Here is a 21,142-nt window from a genome sequence, read left to right as displayed (position 1 = left end):
TGAATACACACATTCATTAAGTTTTACCAGCTTATATGGGTGTTGTGTGGCACACCAAAACAATTACAATAGTAACATCAAAAATCACTGATCACAGACAACCATAACAGATATAATAATAATGAAAAATTTGAAATATTGTGAGAATCACCAAAATGAGACACGGAAATGAGAAGGAAGCAAACACCATTGGAAAAATTACACCAATAGGCTTAATCATATGGGGTTGCCACAAACTTTTAACTTGTAAAAAATGTGATACCTGAGAATTGCAATTAAGTGAAGCACAATAAAATGAGTATGCTTGTATTCCACTCATTAATCCTTGAACATGTATTTATTGAGCACATATTAGGTATATGACACTGGACCAGGACGTATGAGGGAATGCTTATCTTGTTTTCTGTTGATGTACCTGGTTTGCTAACACATTCACCATGATAATTAATACCTGTGCAAAAAAAACAAAACAAAACAACAATAAAAAAAACCCCAGTAATTGTATCTCTCTCTTGTCTACTTTCAATTGTTTGTTTAGACATATTGAATAAACACAGTATGAAGAACCCTTTAACAGTTATTATGTGGGTTAAGAAAAATTAAGAGCACATATGTCCTCAATTTATTTAATTTTAACACATTAGCTTTTTATTTTCTAATTTTTTTAAAGCCCTGAGGTACATTTTATTTTGTAATTCAAAATCACTGGGGTTTCCTGGACGTTTTAATCAATAATAAAAATGCCATAGTAAACAATAAAACTGTTTATTTAATCCTATTAGAATACTCAGACTGTAACCTGGATTAAAAATTGAGTACTTCAATCCAAAGTGTATCTGGATGTTGTATTTATATGTTTTGATACCCAGAACTAACCTGTCTTCTGGACAACACATGACAGATTCCTTAATAATGCAGCTACAGTTTACTTCATAATGGATTCAATGCCAATTTCAAACATTAAGTACAGCCTTGAGGCTGGAGAAATTCTCTAGTATAGTTTGTATTATTGCTACTAATGTGAACACTGGTACCAAAATTAAGGGTTGAAAACCAAAACTAGAATGCTAATATGAAACATCATTATAAAGCCATTTAAAAATACTATATTTTTATGTAATATTATGTATTGTATACCTTCACTGTTTAAAAATATTTTTTTTGAATTTTGAAAATAGCTACCCAAAATAGTTATGTAAGACTGATAAAACTGATATCACATTTATAGAAAACATTGACATTTTACGAGAGATATTTCTTAAACTATCAGAGAATTTTTATTTTCTGGAAATGTTATTATTTGAAATTATTTGTGATACAAAGTTTTTTAAAAAACACTTGCCAGGTTATACTTAGAAATATTAATCTGTAAATTTACTGAAGGAACAAGAAGAAAGCATGGTTCTGTATGAGCATAGGCAAAAGGCAAATATAATTTTATGTCTTCTATCACTTATCAGACTGTAATCAACATGAACTGAGTTTGTTTTTGTTATACTTTTAATCTCATCCCATGACCACACTCAACTGCATTTCTAACAGCATCTTATAAATGAAGCTGCTTTAATAAATATTATATGAATGAATATTTGCATACATCAATGAAGATTAAGAATTTATGTAACAGATTTATAATTTGTAATTAAGAAAACGAGCCATAGAATTTAGAATTCATTAATTATATCATGTATGTTTTTCAATTTTTTATATTTCATTTTATTTTATTTTTAACTTGATAGGTACTTAGAAGTTGATGTATTTATGGGTACATGAAATATTTTTATATAGGCAAGTAAATGGGGTATCCATCACATTAGCATTTATCATATTTTTTGTGTTACAAACATTCTAATATTTTAGTTATTTTAAAATGCACACTAAATTATTGTCGACTCTAATCATCCTGTTGTTCTATCAAGTACTAGATCTTATTTATTCTATCTAACCAATTCTATAATATTTAAATATACCATTTTAGATTAATTGAGTATTTGTTCTATTTTTAAAATAGATGTCTAGTTACAGTTATCAGAAATATTAAGCATTAGTACATTTTCTTGCCATTTTGAGTATATGTGCCTATTGTAATTTGGGAGGAAATATCAGAAGATAAGTTTCAATTGTCTGCTACTGAATAAAAACCTATACTTTTTCTTTTATTTTTTTTCCTTTATTTCTACATTTTTTTTTTAAAGGAGCAACATCAGAAGTCACAGAATCAGGTAAATATTTACTTTTTCAGAGGAGATAAGATAGAGTTGTTGAAACGGTATGTAAATTTAAGTTTCTAGCTGTGCAACATTTAGAAAATCCCTTAGCTCCTCAAATTCCAGATATTCTGTTCTACAGAACAGCATAATGACTTCCCTACAGGCTTGTTATAAGGAGTAAATGATGCAATATGTCCATTTTTACCACATACAAACTTATAAGTCACCGATTAAATATTGTTTTTCTTCTCACTTTTGTCTAAAAGGTGTAGCAAGAAAATTATCAATTTACCAAGACTGCTTTGAAAACTGGATCCATATTTTGCTTAGAAATATTATGTTACATTTTTATTGCTTTAATTCATTAGTTTACTTATGAATCCATCATGCCAGGCAAATTCTTATTTCCTAAAGGTAAAAATTTAACATGTAGTTGTTTTTCCTGTTGTTTCTAGTTTAAACTTTTAACAAAGGCATGGCTTATTCTAGCTTCTCCCTTCAAAGCATAAAAGAAAAGGGGAGGAGGTGGGCAAGAGGGTCATACCTGTAAGTAAACCGAGCTACTCAGGAGGGTGAGGAGGGAGGATCCGTTGAGCCCAGGAATTTGAGGGTATATAGAAAGACTCTGTCTCAAAAAATGAAGAAGAGGAATAGGAGGAGGAAAAAAAGAAATAGGAGGAGGAAAAGGAGGAGGAAGAAAGTCATGTTTTCTAAAATGATGATTTCTTGTTTTTTTTTTTTTTTTCTTTCCCCCCTAGGGAAGAAGAAAACTGAAATATCTGAAAAAGAAAGTAAAGGTAAAGATGACATTTTAAGATATATACATCAAAGTAGCCACATAAACAGGAACAAAAATACAAAATTATACAGATTACATGATTTAAAAACAGTTGATGAAAATGAAGACACTGATTTTATAGCACATATCATAATTATAGTTCATCATGCAAAACATATAGGTATTGCATTTTTATTAAATATCTAAAAGGATCAGGAATGTAAAGCCGAAAGCAGGCTCTACCTGTTACTACTAAATTAAAGCTACAGACTTCTTTTCATATTACTACTGAACTGTGAAAACTGCCTACACAAAATTCAATTCCTCACCTTAAGAAGACTTGTTAATAAATATATTACTCTGATACAGAGAAAGTGGGAAAGATCTAAAATCAATACCCTAACATCACAATGAAAAGAACTACAGAAGCAAGAGCAAACAAATTCAAAAGCTAGCAGAAGACAATAAATAACTAAGATCAGAGCAGAACTGAAGGAGTGAGAGACACAAAAAACCCTTAAAAAATCAGTGAATCCAAGAGCTGTTTTTTCTAAAAAGATTAACAAAATAGATAAACCATTAACCAGACTAATGAAGAATAAAAGAGAGAAGAATCAAATAGACACAATAAAAAATGATAAAGCAGATATCACCACTGATTCCACAGAAATACAAACTACCATCAGAGAATACTATTAACACCTCTACGTAAATAAACTAGAAAATCTAGAAGAAATGGAAAAATTTCTGGATACAAACACCCTCCCAGAACTGAACCAGAAGACGTCAAATCCCTGAATAGAACAATAACAAGTTCTGAAATTGAGGCAATAATTAATAGCCTACCAACCAACCAAAAAAAAAATCCCAGGACCAGACAGATTTACAGACAAATTCTACGTTCCACTAGAGGTACAAAGAGGAGCAGGTACCATTCCTTCTAAAATGATTTCAAGCAATACAAAAAGAGGGACTCCTCTCTAACTCATTTTATGAGGCCAGCACCATCCTGATACCAAAACCTGGCAAAGACATAAAAAAAAAAAAGAAAATATCAGGCCAATATTCCTGATGACCATTGATGCGAAAATCCTCAATAAAATACTGACAATACGAATCCAGCAGCACATTAAACAGTTTATCCACCACAATCAAGTCAGCTTCATCCCTGGGATGCAAGGCTGGTTCAACATACACATATCAATAAATGTAATCAATTACATAAACAGAACCAATGACAAAAAACACATGATTATTTCAATAGTACAGAAAAGGCCTTTGCCAAAATTCAACATCTCTTCATGCTAAAAACATTCAATAAACTAGGTATTGATGGAATTTTTATCAAAATAATAAGAGCTTCTTGTGACAAACCCACATCCAATAGCATACTGAATGGGAAAAAGCTGGAAGCATTCCCTTTGAAACCCTACAAAAGACAAGGATGCCCTCTCTCACCACTCCTATTTGACATAGTATTGGAAGCTCCGGCCAGAGCAATCAGGCAAGAGAAAGAAATAAAAGTATTGAAAAAGGAAGAGAGGAAGTCAAATTGTCACTGTTTGCAGATGACATGATTGTATATTTAGAAAATCCCATCGTCACAGCCCCAAAACTCCTTGAGCTGATAAGCAACTTCAGCAAAGTCTCAGGATACAAACTCAATGTGCAAAATTCACAAGCAATGCTATACACCAATAATAGACAAACAGAGAGCCAAATCATGAGTGAACTCCCATTCACAATTGCCACAAAGAGGATAAAATACCTAGCAGTACAACTTACAAGGGATGCGAAGGACGTTTTCAATGAAAACTACAAAACACTGCTCAAGGAAATAAGAGAGGACACAACCAAATGGAAAAACATTCCATGCTCATGGATAGGTAGAATCAATATCGTGAAGATGGCCATACTGCTTAACGTAATTTACAGATTCAATGCTATTGCCATAAAGCTACCATTTACTTTCTTCACAGAATTAGAAAAAAAAAATACTTTAAATTTCATATGGAACCAAAAAAGAGTCTACATACCCAAGACAATCCTAAGCAAAAACAACAAAGCTGGAGGCATCACACTATCTGACTTCAAACCATACTATAAGGCTACAGGAACCAAAACAGCATGGTTCTGGTACCAAAACAGAAATATAGACCAATGAGAACAGAGGCCTCAGAAATAACAGCACACATCTACAACCATCTGATCTTTGACAAACTTGACAGAAACAAGCAATGGGGAAAGTGAGAATTCGCTGTTTAATAAATGGTGTTGGGAAAATTGGTTTGCCATATGCAGAAAACAGAAACTGGACACCTTCCTTATGCCTTATACAAAAATTAACTCAAGATGCATTAAAGATTTAAATGTGCTGGACGTGGTTGCTCATGCTTGTAATCCCAGCACTTTGGGAGGCTGAGGTGGGCGGATCATGAGGTCAAGAGATCGAGACCATTCTGGCCAACATGGTGAAACTCTGTCTCTACTAAAAATACAAAAATTAGCCTGGCGTGGTGGCACATGCCAGTGGTCCAGCTACTTGGGAGGCTGAGGCAGGACAATCGCTTGAACCTGAGAGGCGGAGGTTACAGTGAGCCAAGATCGTGCCACTGCACTCTAGCTTGGTGCCAGAGTGAGACTCTGTCAAAAATAAATAAATAAATAAAAATAAAATAAAACGGAAAACAAAGAAAAAGATTTAAATGTAAGACCTAAAACCATAAAAACCCTAGAAGAAAACCTAGGGAATACCATTCAGGACATAGGCATGGGCAAAGACTTCATGACTAAAACACCTAAAGCATTTGCAACAAAAGCCAAAATTGACAAATGGTATCTAATTAAATTAAAGAGCTTCTGCACAGCAAAAGGAACTATCATTAGAGTGAACAGGCAACCTACAGAATGGGTGAAAAATTTTGCAATCTATTTATATGACAAAGGAATAATATCTGGAATCTAAAAGGAACTTGAAGAAATTGACAAGAAAAACATACAGAACCCCATCAAAAAGTGGACGAAGGATATGAACAGACACTTCTCAAAAGAAGGCAAACATATTAAAAAAAGTTCATCATCACCAGTCATTAGAGAAATGCAAATCAAAACCACAATGACATACCATCTCACACCAGTTAGAATGGTAATCATTAGAAAGCCAGAAAACAACAGATGCTGGAGATGATGTGGAGAAATAGGAATACTTTTACAATGTTGGTGGGAGTGTAAATTAGTTCAACGATTGCGGAAGACAGTATGGCAATTCCTCAAAGATCTAGAACCAGAAATAGCATGTGACCGATATTTGGAAGCAACCCACATGTCCATCAGTGATAGGCTGAATAAAGAAAATTGGCACATATACACCATGGAATACTGTGCAGCCATAAAAAAGAATGAGTTCATGTCCTCTGTAGGGACATGGGTGAAGCTGGAAACCATCATTCTCAGCAAACTAACACCGGAACTGAAAACCAAACACCGCATGTTCTCACTCATAAGTGGGAGTTGAGCAACGAGAACATATGGGCACAGGGAGGGGAACATCACACCCTGGGGCCTCTCTGGGAGTGGGGGTTAAGGGAAGGAATAGCATTAGGAGAAATACTTAATGTAGATGACGGATTGATAGGTGCAGCAAACCACCATGACACATGTATACCTATGTAACAAACCTGCAAGTTCTGCACATGTATCCCAGAACTTAAAGTATAATTAAAAATAAATAAGTAAATAAATTACCATTACTATTTCTTCTACACAGAAAAAGCAGACATGAAGCATCTCAAAGAAGAAAAAGGTAATTTTTTAAAAGAATAAAAAAATAGAATGCAAAGCCCAGAAGCTAAAATATTTTAAGTCAAAATGTATTTATACCATATGAAAAAAAAAAACTTTTAAAAATGTATGTGATGAGTGCTAGCATGAGTAAGAGAAGAAATGTGGTAAGTAATTGGTGGATACCTAGTAACAGCAGTGTCAAAGAAGCAATGGATGTAAGTCAACCCACGCAAATAAGCATTGATTTGTTCTGCCACTGATGAGCAAGGTATAAAACGAATTACAGTGCTGCCATTTTTCTTAGCATTGGGTTTATTTATTTAGAAAACTACACCATATAATATGACAATTACTGATTTGAGTGTAATTATCATAAAGCTTACAAAGGTCTTAATTACCAAAGAGATAGTTTATTAGATCAGTAGGAAAGCATTCTTAGGCATATCAGAATTATTGTCAATGACAAAATAACTCATTTTGTTTATCTCCAAATCCAGTTAATCAGAATGACCCATTTTTCATAGATTCTAGTTAATTTTGTTCCTACATTCATGTTATACCTCTGTTTATAAAACAATGTCTAGTGCTAACATTTATTTTTGTTAGGTACCAGTTAGATAGAAAAAATTTTTGAAAACCACCTTGAGAAAATGTTTATAACACTTAAATTATCTTCATTCTTTAAAGCTCAGCATTGATGTGAGACAATTTTTATGGAAATTTACTTTAAAAATTTAATTTTAATTTACATTTTCCTTATTAACAGTCTCAACAAGAAAAGAAAGTCTTCAGTTACACAATGTGACAAAAGGTAATCTTGAATTACATAAGTACTATGTTGGTATGAAAATATCTGAATTATTTTGTTGCTTAATATTAATATTAAATTATTTTGAAACAAAGAAATCTAAAAGATACAAACTTCTCTTAACAGCAGAGTAAGTGGACAGGTAGAAAATCTAGCAGAAGGCTTACATTTCAATAGAAAATAAGAAAATGTGAAGAAATCAAAACTGTCAGCAACATTAACGTGAACAAAATATTCTGTTACACACCAGAAGAAAATGTTCTCAATTACAAAAGACTTTTTTAGCATGAACAATGTCAAAAGTAATATGGTAGTAAAAATAAATATTACTGGGATTTATTTTCATCTATGATTAAATAACATACAGTTAAGATTATGAATTTTTTTTATTACTTATAAATTAGACCTTTAAATTAATTCAACCTAGACACAAAATAGGAAATGCCAGCATGCATAATGGAGACATGTGTTTCTTAAAAAGAGAATGATCTATTTTGATGATATTATTATCATAAAACTATAAGGTTTATTCTAAATTATGTAGCCTTGGCAACATAATTTTAGGCAAATTCAATTACTTTAAAAAAGTGCTGTAAATTCTAAGTTGCTAGGTAAACATAGCATAACTAAGACAACTATTTCCATTCATAGCAAATACATAGATCTCTAGTAGGTGGAGAAAAAGCTTTGTTTTTCACTGACTCCCTTTTACTGCTCACTGTGGTACATATCCCTGAAATGACTAGATATATCTAGACATACCACTTACACATAAAATTATTAATGTATTCATAATTATCACTAATATTAAGAGGTAAAACTTTCAATACAAAGGAAAATTACATCTGTAGAATAATATAGGGGCACAATTTTTATATTGAAACATTCTTTTAAATATTGCTTAATATCCTTTGAGATAATCAGCCAGAATGATGAGAAAAGTAAATTAATTAGAAAAAGTATGGTTATACATTTTCCTATTATTAGTTTACTCAATCCTTAGGAAAGCCCAATTATCATGTCCAGTTTGAAGATGAGATAAGTGCAATGAAAGAAAATCTGACATATCAAGAGCATTTATATGGTACAGACAAGATTTGACTCCAAGTTTGTTATGTTTCCAAACACTATAATGGTTAAGGCCATCTATTGACACTTCAGTGTTCTATTATGCTGCTGCAAATACAAGAGAAAGTTTTCTGCCAATCAGAGCAGCCCAAGGATAGAGTCTATCCCACTTTGCCCCCAAGGGAGTGATCTATTAGAGAGATGATTTGAGGAAACCTCTGTAACTCAGCTGTACAAGGGATTCAGACTTCTGATTCAGATTTCTTACTCTGTTCTGTGAATCTATCATTTTAAAGTCTTCATATTGTGATTACATACGAAAGCACAAGTCCAATGCAGAGATAATTGAGAGCAGGCATATTCTTATTCATTCCTTCATTTAACAGTTCATTATGTATCAGTGAAAGTCTATTTTTTCCCTAAATTTCTACCTTTCTAACCAATGCTAGTATTTTTAAAGAAAAAAATAATAACGTGTTAGTCTTAGTGAAATAGTTTTCCAAATTATTTACTTTATAATTTTATGCATGAACCATAGTACTCTAGTGATACAGAAAATATCTATCCAAGCTGCAAATGTTTTTAATAGGAATAATCTAATTTTAATAAAATTTTAATCCTGAGGTTTATGTTAGAAACTCTACAAATCTCATAATAAACCATGTAATACAGATTGCTTAAAAGTTATATATTCTAGCCTGGCTCTTTAAATGAGACTAATGTTAGAATGGACATGTTACTAGTCTTTTTCAAGAAGTTAGAATGTCTGCTCTAGTGTTTGGGATAATAATTTCACCTTAGTTATTTTGTCCTACATGCAGCTTAATAAGAAAGCACATTTCTTTGAAAAATAATAACCTCTCATTGAAATAAATAAATTATTATGAAAAAGTAAACTGACTTACTTTGCATGTTGTTTTTTAAGATTTATTTTATAGTCTGGTAATTATTTATCTTACTTGTTTTTTGAAAGAAAAATAATTCTAAATGATATATTTCATGAAGTCTGGGAATTTTAAAGAAAATATTTAGCTGTTACAAAATACAAAGTAATTTTATTCAAGTTAGGCATAATAATAGTTGAGCCAAAACTCTTAATTTTACAAAGATCCTGATTTTAGTAAGAGTATTTAAAAAGCATAAATATTTTGTGACACTTTGATGAATAGCTTTTGTGATAGCTGACATATTTTCTTAGATAAAATAGATTAACCAAGATATTCAAAGAATCAGCCAGGCATGGTAGCTCATACTTGTAATACCAGCTACTTGGGAGGCAGAGGGGGGAGGATTGCTTGAGCACAGGAATTTGAGGCTGCAGTGAGCTATGATTGTACTACTTCATGTCCCTTGGGCAACTGAGACCTCATCTCTAAATAAAAATTTTTTAAAATTAAAAATTATGATAAAACAAAGACTCATGTTGACAGGCAATAGAGGACTGTATTTCTTCATTCATTCCTAAATAATAAGCAAGAAACAAAATAATTAGATATTTTTATAAAGTCTACTGATTTATAATTTCCTTGCATTTTATCTCAGTTAAACAAAACTTATTTATATTCTCTTTTTAGCAGAAAAATCTGCAAGAGTATCAAGTAAGTACAGTTTGTATTAATGCCAAGTTCTCTTTGATATATGGTATCAATTTCAAGATGAAATTCATAAAATATTTCTATTTTTGATGTGTTCAGTTTTAGTTTATTCTAAACTAAATCCTCTGACAGGAATTTATTAGCTTTTATTGCTACTTATGTTGAAACTTAAAAAAAAGAACTATGCTAGTTGAAATTACAACTTGTAACAGAAATGCCTTATTATTTTCTCCAGCCTGAAAATAAAAGTGATTTGCATTTAAATAAATAAATACTTTCAGTGATTAAAGTCAAGTGAAATAAAATAATTCTGTATCTGCCTTAAACTGTCAATCACTAGAAATTTGTTAAAGACCACATATGGTCGAAAAGTGATGCTTTTGCTGCTGTTTTCTAATGTTCATTAACCTAAATAAAATTGTATATCTGAGAAACTTAAATTGTAATTTAATTGTATAGTTATAATTTAACTGTAAACATAAATTGTAATATAATTGTATATCTAAGAAACCTAAATATAATTGTATATCTAAGAAAAACATCATAGTTAGGAATGGATGTATCTTCTATAGTATAAACCACAGCTCCCAGAATAGATTCTCTAGAATAGCAGGATCCAGGTACAGATAGAAATTCTCTGTATATAGGATATAACTGTAAATATTCTTACAAGTTCTTAAAATTCAAGGAAATAACAATTTATCCTTTTTTATTTCCATATTTATAAAAAAGTTATTCTAAATAAGTGCTACCCAACACAAATATAAAATGTGACATATATGTAATATTAATTTTCTAGTTGACACATTAAAAGACAAAAATAAATAAGTGAAAATAATTTTAGTAATATTTTATTTTATGTAACTTATTTTATACACGTATTATTTCAATATATAATCAATATAGAAATGTATTTATCCTCTACATTCATTTTTTGTATTGAGATTTTGAAATCTTATGTGTATTTTATACTTACAGCACATTTTATCTTGTGCTAGTCACATTTCAATTTCCCAAAGCCCCAGGTAGTCAGTGGCTACAGAATTGGATAGAGAAGGTCCAACTGAGTGCTTATACTGTACCTAATGCTAATATTGAAGACAATAAAAATGAATCATTAAAATATGATACTTACCACATATGTTATTCAAAGGTCTTTGATTTCAGGTGATCGTAGACTTGCCTCAGGAATTTAAAAAAGGAAATATATTGTAAGGACCCAAAATTGTCTCACTGATGGCAAGGGCAAAATGTGTAGATAAAAGCAAAGGCCCTTGGAAGCTACCCTATTCCACACCATTCCCCTATAGCCAAAGGTAATGAGAGCAGACTTCATAAATGAGGTAATGCCAAGATTTTTGCCTTGAAGAATGGTTAGGATTTGGTTAGCTGGAGAAAAGGATAGAAATGGCTAACAAAGAAAGACAGCATCAGAAGTATTGGTTGAAGTTGAGGGGTAGTGTTAGAAAGAAGTGGGAAGTAAGCACATTTAAGGTAAAACTATCAGGTGGAGAACATGTAAGGCCAAAAGATTTTAGAATGTGCCGCAGAAAGCTATGGTTTACTTCCTCCCAGAGGGAAGTAAAAAGTCAAGGAATTATTGGGACACCTAACTTCATAGTAATAGCAGTTGTAGTAATAAGAGTAAGATTATGAGCAGTAACTGAAAAGGGAAAGATTTGAGAAAGAAAAATATATCATTTAAAATATATCATTTATAGGGACCATATTAAAATAAATGATCAGAGACATCATGGAATGATTCTGTTTAAAAGGTGGTTTTCTGAGTATGTGAAGCTTATTTTCTCTATAGCACACACCACTGTTTTTATCATGCTTTTTAGGAGCCAGCATCAAAAAACTGCCTTAGGTATTTATAAAGAAGAGCATACTATATATATTTGAAACTAAACAAGTATCATTCTTTGTCTGAATCCTTTTACAGCATTATGTATATGTGTATTTTGTTAGCGTTGGTGGTAGGAGTGGGTTTTGGGGCTCAGAACTTTTTTTCAGTCATTTGTTTCTGTTTAACTAAAGGAGTTTCATGAAATAGCTGTGCTTTGTGGCCATCACTCTCTTCCCCTTGCATGTTCTAACTCCACTCTAGTGCCTGCACATCTTGTCTAGAAGGGACCAGGTCCTCTAACTTTTACAGCCATGAGCATGTCATGTCTTTTGTTTGTGTTCTTTTCAATTTTTTTAATCAGTGTTTGTAGTTTTCCTCACAGAGATCTTTCTCTTTCTTGATTGTATTTATTCCTGGGTATTTTTCTTATAGCTGTTATAAATGGGATTACCTTCTTGATTTCTTCTTCAGCTAGTTCATTATTGGTGTATGGAAATACTACTCATTTTTATGTTGATTTTGTATTCTGCTATTTTACTGAATTTATTTATCAAATCTAGAAGTTATTTAGTGGAGTCTTTGGGGTTTTCTAAATGTAAGATCATATCATCAGCAAAGTGGAACAGTTTGAATTCTTTTCCAATGTGGATGCCTTTTATTTCTTTCTCTTGTTTGATTGTTCACTCGAACATTCTATTTATTTCTTTCTCTTGTCTTGATTATCTGGCTAGGACAGTCTATTCTTCCCCCTTTTGAAGTCATCACGTCTATTATTTCTATCTTTACGTCCATGTGTACACATTGTTTAGCTCCCACTTATAAGTGAGAACACGTGATAAATTTGATTTTCTGTTTCAGAGTTATTTCACGTATTATGATGGGTTTCAACTCTATCCATGTTGCTGCAAAATACATGATTTTACTCTTTTTTATGGCTTTATAGTATTCTGTGGTATATAAATACTACATGTTCTTTATCTAATTATCCCTTAATGGGCACTTAGGTTGATTCCATGACTTTGCGATTGTGAATAGTGCTGCAATAAACATAGAAGTGCAGGTATCTTTTTAATTTAATTATTACTTTTCCTTTGGGTAGATATGCAGTAGTGGGATTGCTGGGTCAAATGTTAATTCTAATTTAGGTCTGTGAGAAATCTCCATAACGTTTACATAGAAATTGAACCAATTTACATTCCAACCAACAGTGTATAAGCCTTCCTTTTCTCCACATCCTCGTCAATATCTTTTTTGTTGTTGTTGTTTTTTGGGTTTTTTTGTTTGTTTGTTTGTTTGTTTGTTTTTTACTTTTTCATAATAGACTTTCTGACTGGTGTAAGATGGTATCTTATTATGGTTTTAATTTCTGTCATAATTACTAATGCTCAGTATGTTTTCATATGTTTGTTGGATGCTTGTATGTACTCTTTTGTGAGATGTCTGTTCATTTGCCCTCTTTTCAAAGGGGTTGTCCTTTATTCTGTTGATGAGATGTATCAGGTTTATTGATTTTCACATGTTGAGCCATCGTTGCATCCCTGGGATGAATCCTTCTTGGTCATGGTATATTATCTTTTCGATATGATATTAGATTCATTATGCTAGTATTTTGTTGAGGATTTTTGCATCTATATTCAACAGAGATACTCGCTGGGAGTTTTATTTTTTTGTATGTCCTTGTCTGGTTTGGGTATCAGGGTAATACTGACTTTGTGGATTGAGTTAGGGAGAGTTCTCTCCTCATTAATTTCTTGGAATAGTTTTAAAACTGGTATGAAGTTTTTCTTTTTATGTTTCATAGAATTTGACTGGAATTTTTTGGAATGACTGACTAAATTTTGCTACAGTTGATCTGTTCAGGTCTTATTTCTTCCTGATTCAATCTTGGTGAGTTTTATGTTTTCAGGAGTTTATCAGTATCCAATAGGTTTTCCAGTTACCTAGCATATAGTTGTGCATATAATTCTCTGATGATCTTTTGTATTTCTGTGGTATCTGTTGTACTGTCTCCTTTTTCCTCTGAGTTTATTTGGGTCTTATTTCTTTTTTTTTCTTTTTTTTCTTTTTATTATACTTTAAGTTCTCTTATATTTCTGCTCAGGCTAGCTAGCTGTTTTAATTTTATTATTTCAGTACACAATTTTATTGATCTTTTGTTTATTTTTATTTCAGTCTTTAATCTATCTTGAGTTAATTTTTGTATAAGCTCTAAGGAAGGGGTCCAGTTTCAGTTTTCTGCATATGGCTAGCCAGTTTTCCCAATACCATTTATTAAATAGGGAATCCTTTCCCTATTGTTTGTTTCTGTCAGATTTTTCAAAGAGCAGATGGTTGTAGATGTGTGGTGTTATTTCTGTGGCCTTTGTTCTGTTTCATTGGTCTATATATCTGTTTTGGTACCAGTATCATGCTGTTTTGTTTACTGTAGCTTTGTAATATAGTTTGAGGTCAGGTAACATGATGCCTCCTGCTTTGTTCCTTGTGCTTAGGATTGTCTTGACTATACAGGCTGTTTTCTGGTTCCATATGAAGTCTAAAGTAGTTTTTTTCTAATTCTGTGAAGAGAGTCAAAGGTAGCTTGACAGGAATAGCATTGAATCTATAAATTACTTACTTTGGGTAGCAGGGTCATTTTAATAATATTGATTCTTCCCCTCTGTGATCATGGAATGTTTTTCCATTGGTTTATTCCTCTTTTGTTTTCTTAAGCAATGGTCTGTAGTTCTCCTTGAAGAGGTCCTTCACATTCCTTGTTAGTTGTATTCCTAGGTATTTTATTATCTTTGTTGCAGTTGTGAATGGGAGTTCACTCAAGATGGCTCTCTGTCTATTATTGGTGTATAGGAATGCTTGTGATTTTTGCACATTGATTTTGTATACTGAGACTTTGCTGAAGTTGCTTATTAACTAATGGAGTTTTTGGGCTGAGACAATGGGGTTTTCTAAATATGTAATCATATCATCTGCAAATAGAGACAATTTGATTTCCTTTCTTCCTATTTCAATACCCTTTATTTCTTTCTCTTGCCTAATTGTCCTGGTCAGAACTTCCAATACTATGTCAAATAGGAGTGGTGAGAGAGGCCATCCTTGCTTCCAGCTGTTGCCCATTCGGTGTGCTATTGACTGTGGGTTTGTCATAAATAGCTCTTATTATTCTGAGATACATTCCATCAATACCTAGTTTATTGAGTGTTTTTAGCATGAGGGGGTGTTGAATTTAATCGAAGGACTTTTCTGCATTTATTGAGATAATCATGTGGTTTTTGTCATTGGTTCTGTTTATGTGATGGATTACGTTTATTGATTTGCACACGTTGAACCAGCCTTGTACCCCAGGGATGAAGTCAACTTGATTGTGGTGGATAAGCTTTTTGATGTGCTGCTGGATTCGGTATGTCAGTATTTTGTTGAGAATTTGGCATCAATGTTCATCAGGAATATTGGCCTGAAATTTTCTTTTTTTGTTATGTCTCTGCCAGTTTTGATATCAGGATGATGCTGTCCTCATAAAATGAGTTAGGGGAGAGTCCTTCTTATTCTATTGTTTGGAATAGTTTCAGAAGGTATGGTACCAGCTCCTCTTTGTACCTCTGGTAGAATTTGGCTGTGAATCCATCTGCTCCTGGGTTTTTTTTTTTTTTTTTTTTGGTTGATAGGCTATTAATTAGTGCCTACATTTCAGAAGATTTTATTGGTCTATTCAGGGATTTGACTTCTTCCTGGTTTGGTTTTGGGAGGGTGTATGTGTCCTGGAATGTATCCATTTCTTCTAGATTTTCTAGTTTATTTGCATAGAAGTGTTTATAGTATTCTCTGATGGTAGTTTGTATTTCTGTGGGATCAGAGGTGATATCCCCTTTATCATTTTTTATTGTGTCTATTTGATTCTTCTTTCTTTTCCTCTCTATTAGCCTGGCTAGTGGTCTATTTTGTTAATCATTAAAAAAAAAAAAAAAAAAGTCTTAGATTCATTGATGTTTTGAAGGGATTTTCATGTCTCTATCTCCTCGAGTTCTCCTCAGATCCTGGTTATTTTTTGTCTTCTGCTAGATTTTAAATTTGTTTGCCCTGTTTCTCTGGGTCTTTTAATCGTGATGTTACCGTGTCAATTTTGAATTTTTCCTGCTTTCTCATGTGGGCATTTAGTGCTATAAATTTCCTTCTAAACACTGCTTTATCTGTGTTCCAGAGATTCTGGTACATTGTGTCTTTGTTCTCACTGGTGTCAAAGAACTCATTTATTTCTGCCTTAATTTCGTTACGTATCCAGTAGTCATTTAGGAGCAGGTTGTTCAGTTTCCATGTAGTTTTGTGGTTTTGAGTGAGTTTCTTAATCCTGAGTTACAATTTGATTGCACTGTGATCTGAGTGACTGTTACAATTTCCATTACTTTGCATTTGCTGAGGAGTGTTTTACTTCCAATTATGTGGTCAATTTTAGAGTAAGTACTATGTGGTGCTGAGAAGAATGTATATCTATTTGATTTGGGTGGAGAGTTCTGTAGATGTCTGTTAGGTCCTCTTGGGTCAGAGCTGAGTTCAAGTCCTGAATATCCTTGTTAATTTTCTGTCTTCTTGTCCTGTCTAGTATTGAAAGTGGGATGTTAAAGTCTCCCACTATTACTGTGTGGGAGACTAAGCCTCTTTGTAGGTCTCTAAGAACTTGCTTTCTCAATCTGGGTGCTCTTGTATTGGGTGCGTATGTATTTAAGGTAGTGCTTCTTATTGCATTGATCCCTTTACCATTACGTAATGCCCTCCTTTGTCTCTTTTCATCTTTGTTGGTTTAAAGTCTGTTTTATCAGAGACTAGGATTGCTACCTCTGCTTTTTTTTTTTCTTTCCATTTGCATGATGAATGTTCCTGCATCCCTTTATTTTGAGCCTATGTATGTCTTTGCACGTGTGATGTGTCTCCTGACTATAGCACACTGATGGGTCTTGACTCTTTATCCAATTACCAGTCTTTGTTTTTTAATTGGGGCATTTAGCCCATTTACATTTAAGGTTAACATTGTTCCCTGTGGATTTGATCCTGTCATTATGATGCTAGCTGGCTATTTTGCACATTAGTTGATGCAGTTTCTTCACAGTGTTGATAGTCTTCACATTTTGGTATGTTTTTGCAGTGGTTGGTACCAGTTTTTGCTTTTCATTTTTAGTGCTTCCTTCAGGAGGTCTTGTAAGGCAGGCCTGGTGGTGACAAAAATCCCTCAGCATTTGCTTGTCTGTAAAGGATTTTGCTTCTCCTTCACTTATGAAGCTTAGTTTGGCTGGATATGAAATTCTGGTTGAAAATTGTTTTCTTCAAGAAAGTTAAATATTGGCCCCCTCTCTCTTATATCTTATAGGATTTCTGCAGAGAGATCTGCTGTTAGTCTGATGGGCTTCCCTTTGTTGGTGACCTGACGTTTCTCTCTGGCTGTCCTTAACATTTTTTCCTTCATTTCAACCTTGGTGAATCTGCTGGCTACGTGTCCTGGAGTTGCTCTTCTTAAGGAATATCTTTGTGGTGTTCTCTGTATTTCCTGAATTTTAATGTTTGCCTACTTGCTAGATTCGGGAAATTCTCCTGGATAATATCACGAAGTGTGTTTTCCAACTTGGTTCCATTCTCCCCATCCCTTTCAGGTACTCCAATTAAACATAAGTTTGGTCTTTTCACATAGTCCTATATTTCTTGGAGGCTTTGTTCATTCTTTTTTATTCTTTTTTCTCTAATCTTGAATTCACACTTTATTTCATTAAGTTGATCTTTAATCTCTGATATCTTTTCTTCCTCTTGATCAGTTCAGCTATTGATACTTGTGTATGCTTCAGGAAATTCTTGTGCTGTGTTTTTCAGCTCCATCAGTCACTTATGTTCTTCTCTAAACTGGTTATTCTACTTAGCAGTTACTGTAATCTTTTCTCAAGGCTTTTAGCTTCCTTGCATTTGGTCAGAACATGCTCGTTTAGCTTGGAAGTGTTTGTTATTACCCACCTTCTGAAGCCGACTTCTGTCAATTCGTCAAACTCATTTTCCATCCAGTTTTGTTCCCTTGTTGCCAAGGAGTTGTTATCCTTTGGAAGAGAAGAGGCATTTGGTTTGTAATTTTCAGCATTTTTGCACTGGCTTTTTCTCATCTTTGTGGATTTATCTAACTTTGATCTTTGATGCTGGTAACTTTTGGATAGGGTTTTTTGCATGGGCATCCCTTTTGTTGATGTTGATGTTGCTTTCTGTTAGTCAGTTTTCTCTCTAACTGGAGAAACTTGAATATTCTGTAGTTGTTGACAAAATGTTCTATAAATTCCTGCTAGTTTTTTCCTGTGACTGGATGTCCAAGTGTCTTGCTAGACTTGAGATGTTTTCATCTATTATTTCATTAAACAGGTTTTCTAACCCTTTCCAACCCTCTTTGATCTTGGGGACGTTGATAATTTGAATATTCTGTCACTTTATGTCATCCTAATTGTAACAAAAAAAATTGCTCATCATTAAGTTATTTTTCTTTATTTTTGGCTTACTGGATTATTTCCAAAGACCTGTTTTCAAGTTCTGAGATTCTTTCTTTTACTTGATTTAGCCTATTGAAAAAGGTTTCCAGTGTGTTTTGTATTTTATCAATGAATTCCTCAGTTTCAGAATTTCAATTTGGTTCCATTTTAAAATAGCTATCTCTTTTTTAAATTTCCAATTCATATCCTAATTTGTTTTTCTGACTTCTCTGTATTGTTTTTCAGATTTCTCTTGTATCTAACTGAACTTCTTTAAAATCAGTATTTTGGTATTTTTATGTGGGATTTTGTGATTTTCTTTTCCATTGGTATCTATTGCTAGATAATTATTGTATTCCTTTGTAGGTGTCGTATTTTCTTGTTTTGTTTTCTGTATCCTTATGTTGCTATCTGTGTATCTGGTGTAACAGTTGTTTCCTCCAATTTTATGGATTTGCTTTAATAGGAGAGGACTTTTTCCTAAAGATGTGTATGTGTTGTTGGTTTGGATAGGGTACTTTAGCTTTGACTTTGGGTGTCTGAAAATGGCCTGCCTTCCCTCTCTCTCGTTAGTGGCCATGGTGATGTTAGCCCCAGAGCAGAACACAGTTCTCTCTGGGGCTGTGCTCTGAGACTGGGGACAGCTGTGGACCTGCCACTAAGGATGATGGGGCCACTCTCAATAGAGTGGCACAGGCAGGCAACGAGGGGCATGTAGTTTTCTTGCACCTTGGTCCTGCAGCAACCTGCAGCAGCAACAGTGGAATTTGTCTTCAGGGCACATGAAAGTGTCAGGCCTTCCTTCTCCCTCCTTGACCTTATGGTGGCAATGGCAGCATTGACTCCAGGGCAGGACATAGTCCTTTTGGAGCTGAGCTCTCAGAATGATGTCAAGCTGTAGCTGCTCAGGGCTTGGAAGCCTGTGGGACTCAATATGAGTTCCTTCTTTGGAGCAATGCCTTTGCATAATTTTCAGGCAGCTCTCCATGTTAGTCTTCAGGCCTGCAAGAGTTGAGGAACTCTCCCATATCCAGTACTGTTAGTCTGTGGTTGAAATGTGGAGCCCTTGGAAACACTTACTTACACTTTCCCCATGTTCCAGAGCTTCTCCTGGCTCCCAGCCAATCATAGCCAGACAGACTGCTACACTTTGTTTTCCTTCTCTGCTTTTGGTGCTTCCTATCACTTCTCTGTTGAATTCCAGTGTAATCTCTTGGACCATCTATTCAAAGTCTGACTATCTACTTGATATTTTTGTTTCTTTCCATGGAAGAGGCTCGTATTAGCTGAATCTAGACAGCCATCTTGCTCCCAGCCTCTGGCTTTCTAATTTCTAAATAGTCATTTGATTTTCATTCTGTATCTTTATTTTTGTAGATATGGTAAATATATGATAAATAGTGTGCTTTTCATGGAGTTTGGAGGAAGACATTGGGAGGAGGATGTGTGAGATTGTGTTATATTTAGTACTTTTTTTTTTTTTTTTTTTTTTTTGAGGTGGAGTCTTCACTCTGTCGCCCAGGCTGGAGTGCAGTGGCACCATCTCGGCTCACTGCAAGCTCCGCCTCCCGGGTTCGCGCCATTCTCCTGCCTCAGCCTCCCGAGTAGCTGGGACTACAGGCGCCCGCCACCGCGCCCGGCTAATTTTTTTTTTTTTTTTTTTTTTTTTTTGTATTTTAGTAGAGACGGGGTTTCACCGTGTTAGCCAGGATGGTCTCGATCTCCTGACCTCGTGATCCGCCCATCTCGGCCTCCAGTACTTATTATCTTAAAAATTAAAAGCAAAAAAACCTACATTCTTAAAATTTAAATAACACCACTATCTATTCCTGATATTAACATTTTAAATTTTTTGAAAACTTTTTCTCTAAAAAAGCAAAAATACATCCTAAAATATTATTTTCCAGGAACTTACCCAAAGGCAAAATGTGAAATAAAACCAAGGGATGATAAAATACATTCTTAAAAGGCAAACAATACTGAGGGAAGGTTTTTCAACTAGATGAGTCATAAGGCTACAGGGGGTCTATTTTTGATATACCCAAAATAGATTTGGGTATATCAAAGAAAAAGATTTTATAGGTGTGCATAGTTATTTTCTTGCTATTGTCCGGTAGTCAACATTTAAATAAAGCTAGGTTGATTAGATCCTCAAAATGAATAATTCAAATGAAATAATGTAGTAGGAACATTTCTTGAGATTATTGTGTGTAGAGGTTTAACTTTGCCGTCTTTCCTGTAATTTTTTTTTTTTCTTGAATAGGGGAGCATTTTTGCCATTAGTACTTCATCAAAATTACGTGAATGCACCAAGTTTTGAGATCATTATAATCTTTGACATACAATTTTGATATTAGTCCAAGATAATAAATTTAACTTTGACATTGCTATAATAATAAATTTAGTGTTTTCAAGAAGTTTATTACTTTACAATGAAGTTTCAACCAAGCCTTCTAGAAAAGTACTTAGGATTTCCATGTTTTAAACAACTTTCTTTCTGTCTTACTTTTGTGGTATAAGCTTTATAACTTTTAATATTCTGATCTAGATTTTTGGCTCTGCATTTTTT

General features: G+C 33.5%; 1 protein-coding gene across 50 annotated transcripts in view; it reads left to right on the top strand.

Moving 5' to 3' along the window:
• Positions 1 to 21,142, top strand: part of TRDN (triadin) — a 410,256-nt gene that overhangs the window by 362,865 nt on the left and 26,249 nt on the right. For 33 of the 50 annotated variants that reach the window (XR_012433397.1, XR_012433396.1, XM_074036974.1 and 30 more), the window contains 5 exons: positions 2,196 to 2,222; positions 2,969 to 3,007; positions 6,755 to 6,790; positions 7,538 to 7,582; positions 10,222 to 10,245. Coding sequence is in view for 45 of the 50 variants with exons in the window: in XM_074036974.1 (XP_073893075.1) it covers positions 2,196 to 2,222; positions 2,969 to 3,007; positions 6,755 to 6,790; positions 7,538 to 7,582; positions 10,222 to 10,245 (171 nt within the window). In the remaining 5 variants the exon portion in view is untranslated. The remainder of the gene's footprint in view (positions 1 to 2,195; positions 2,223 to 2,968; positions 3,008 to 6,754; positions 6,791 to 7,537; positions 7,583 to 10,221; positions 10,246 to 21,142) is intronic. The other 17 variants (XR_012433399.1, XR_012433398.1, XM_065543309.2 and 14 more) reach the window with 5 other exon arrangements.

Source organism: Macaca fascicularis, chromosome 4 (genome assembly GCF_037993035.2).
Source record: "Macaca fascicularis isolate 582-1 chromosome 4, T2T-MFA8v1.1".
Taxonomy (NCBI): Eukaryota; Metazoa; Chordata; class Mammalia; order Primates; family Cercopithecidae; genus Macaca; species Macaca fascicularis.
This window is presented reverse-complemented; position numbering and strand designations above follow the sequence as displayed.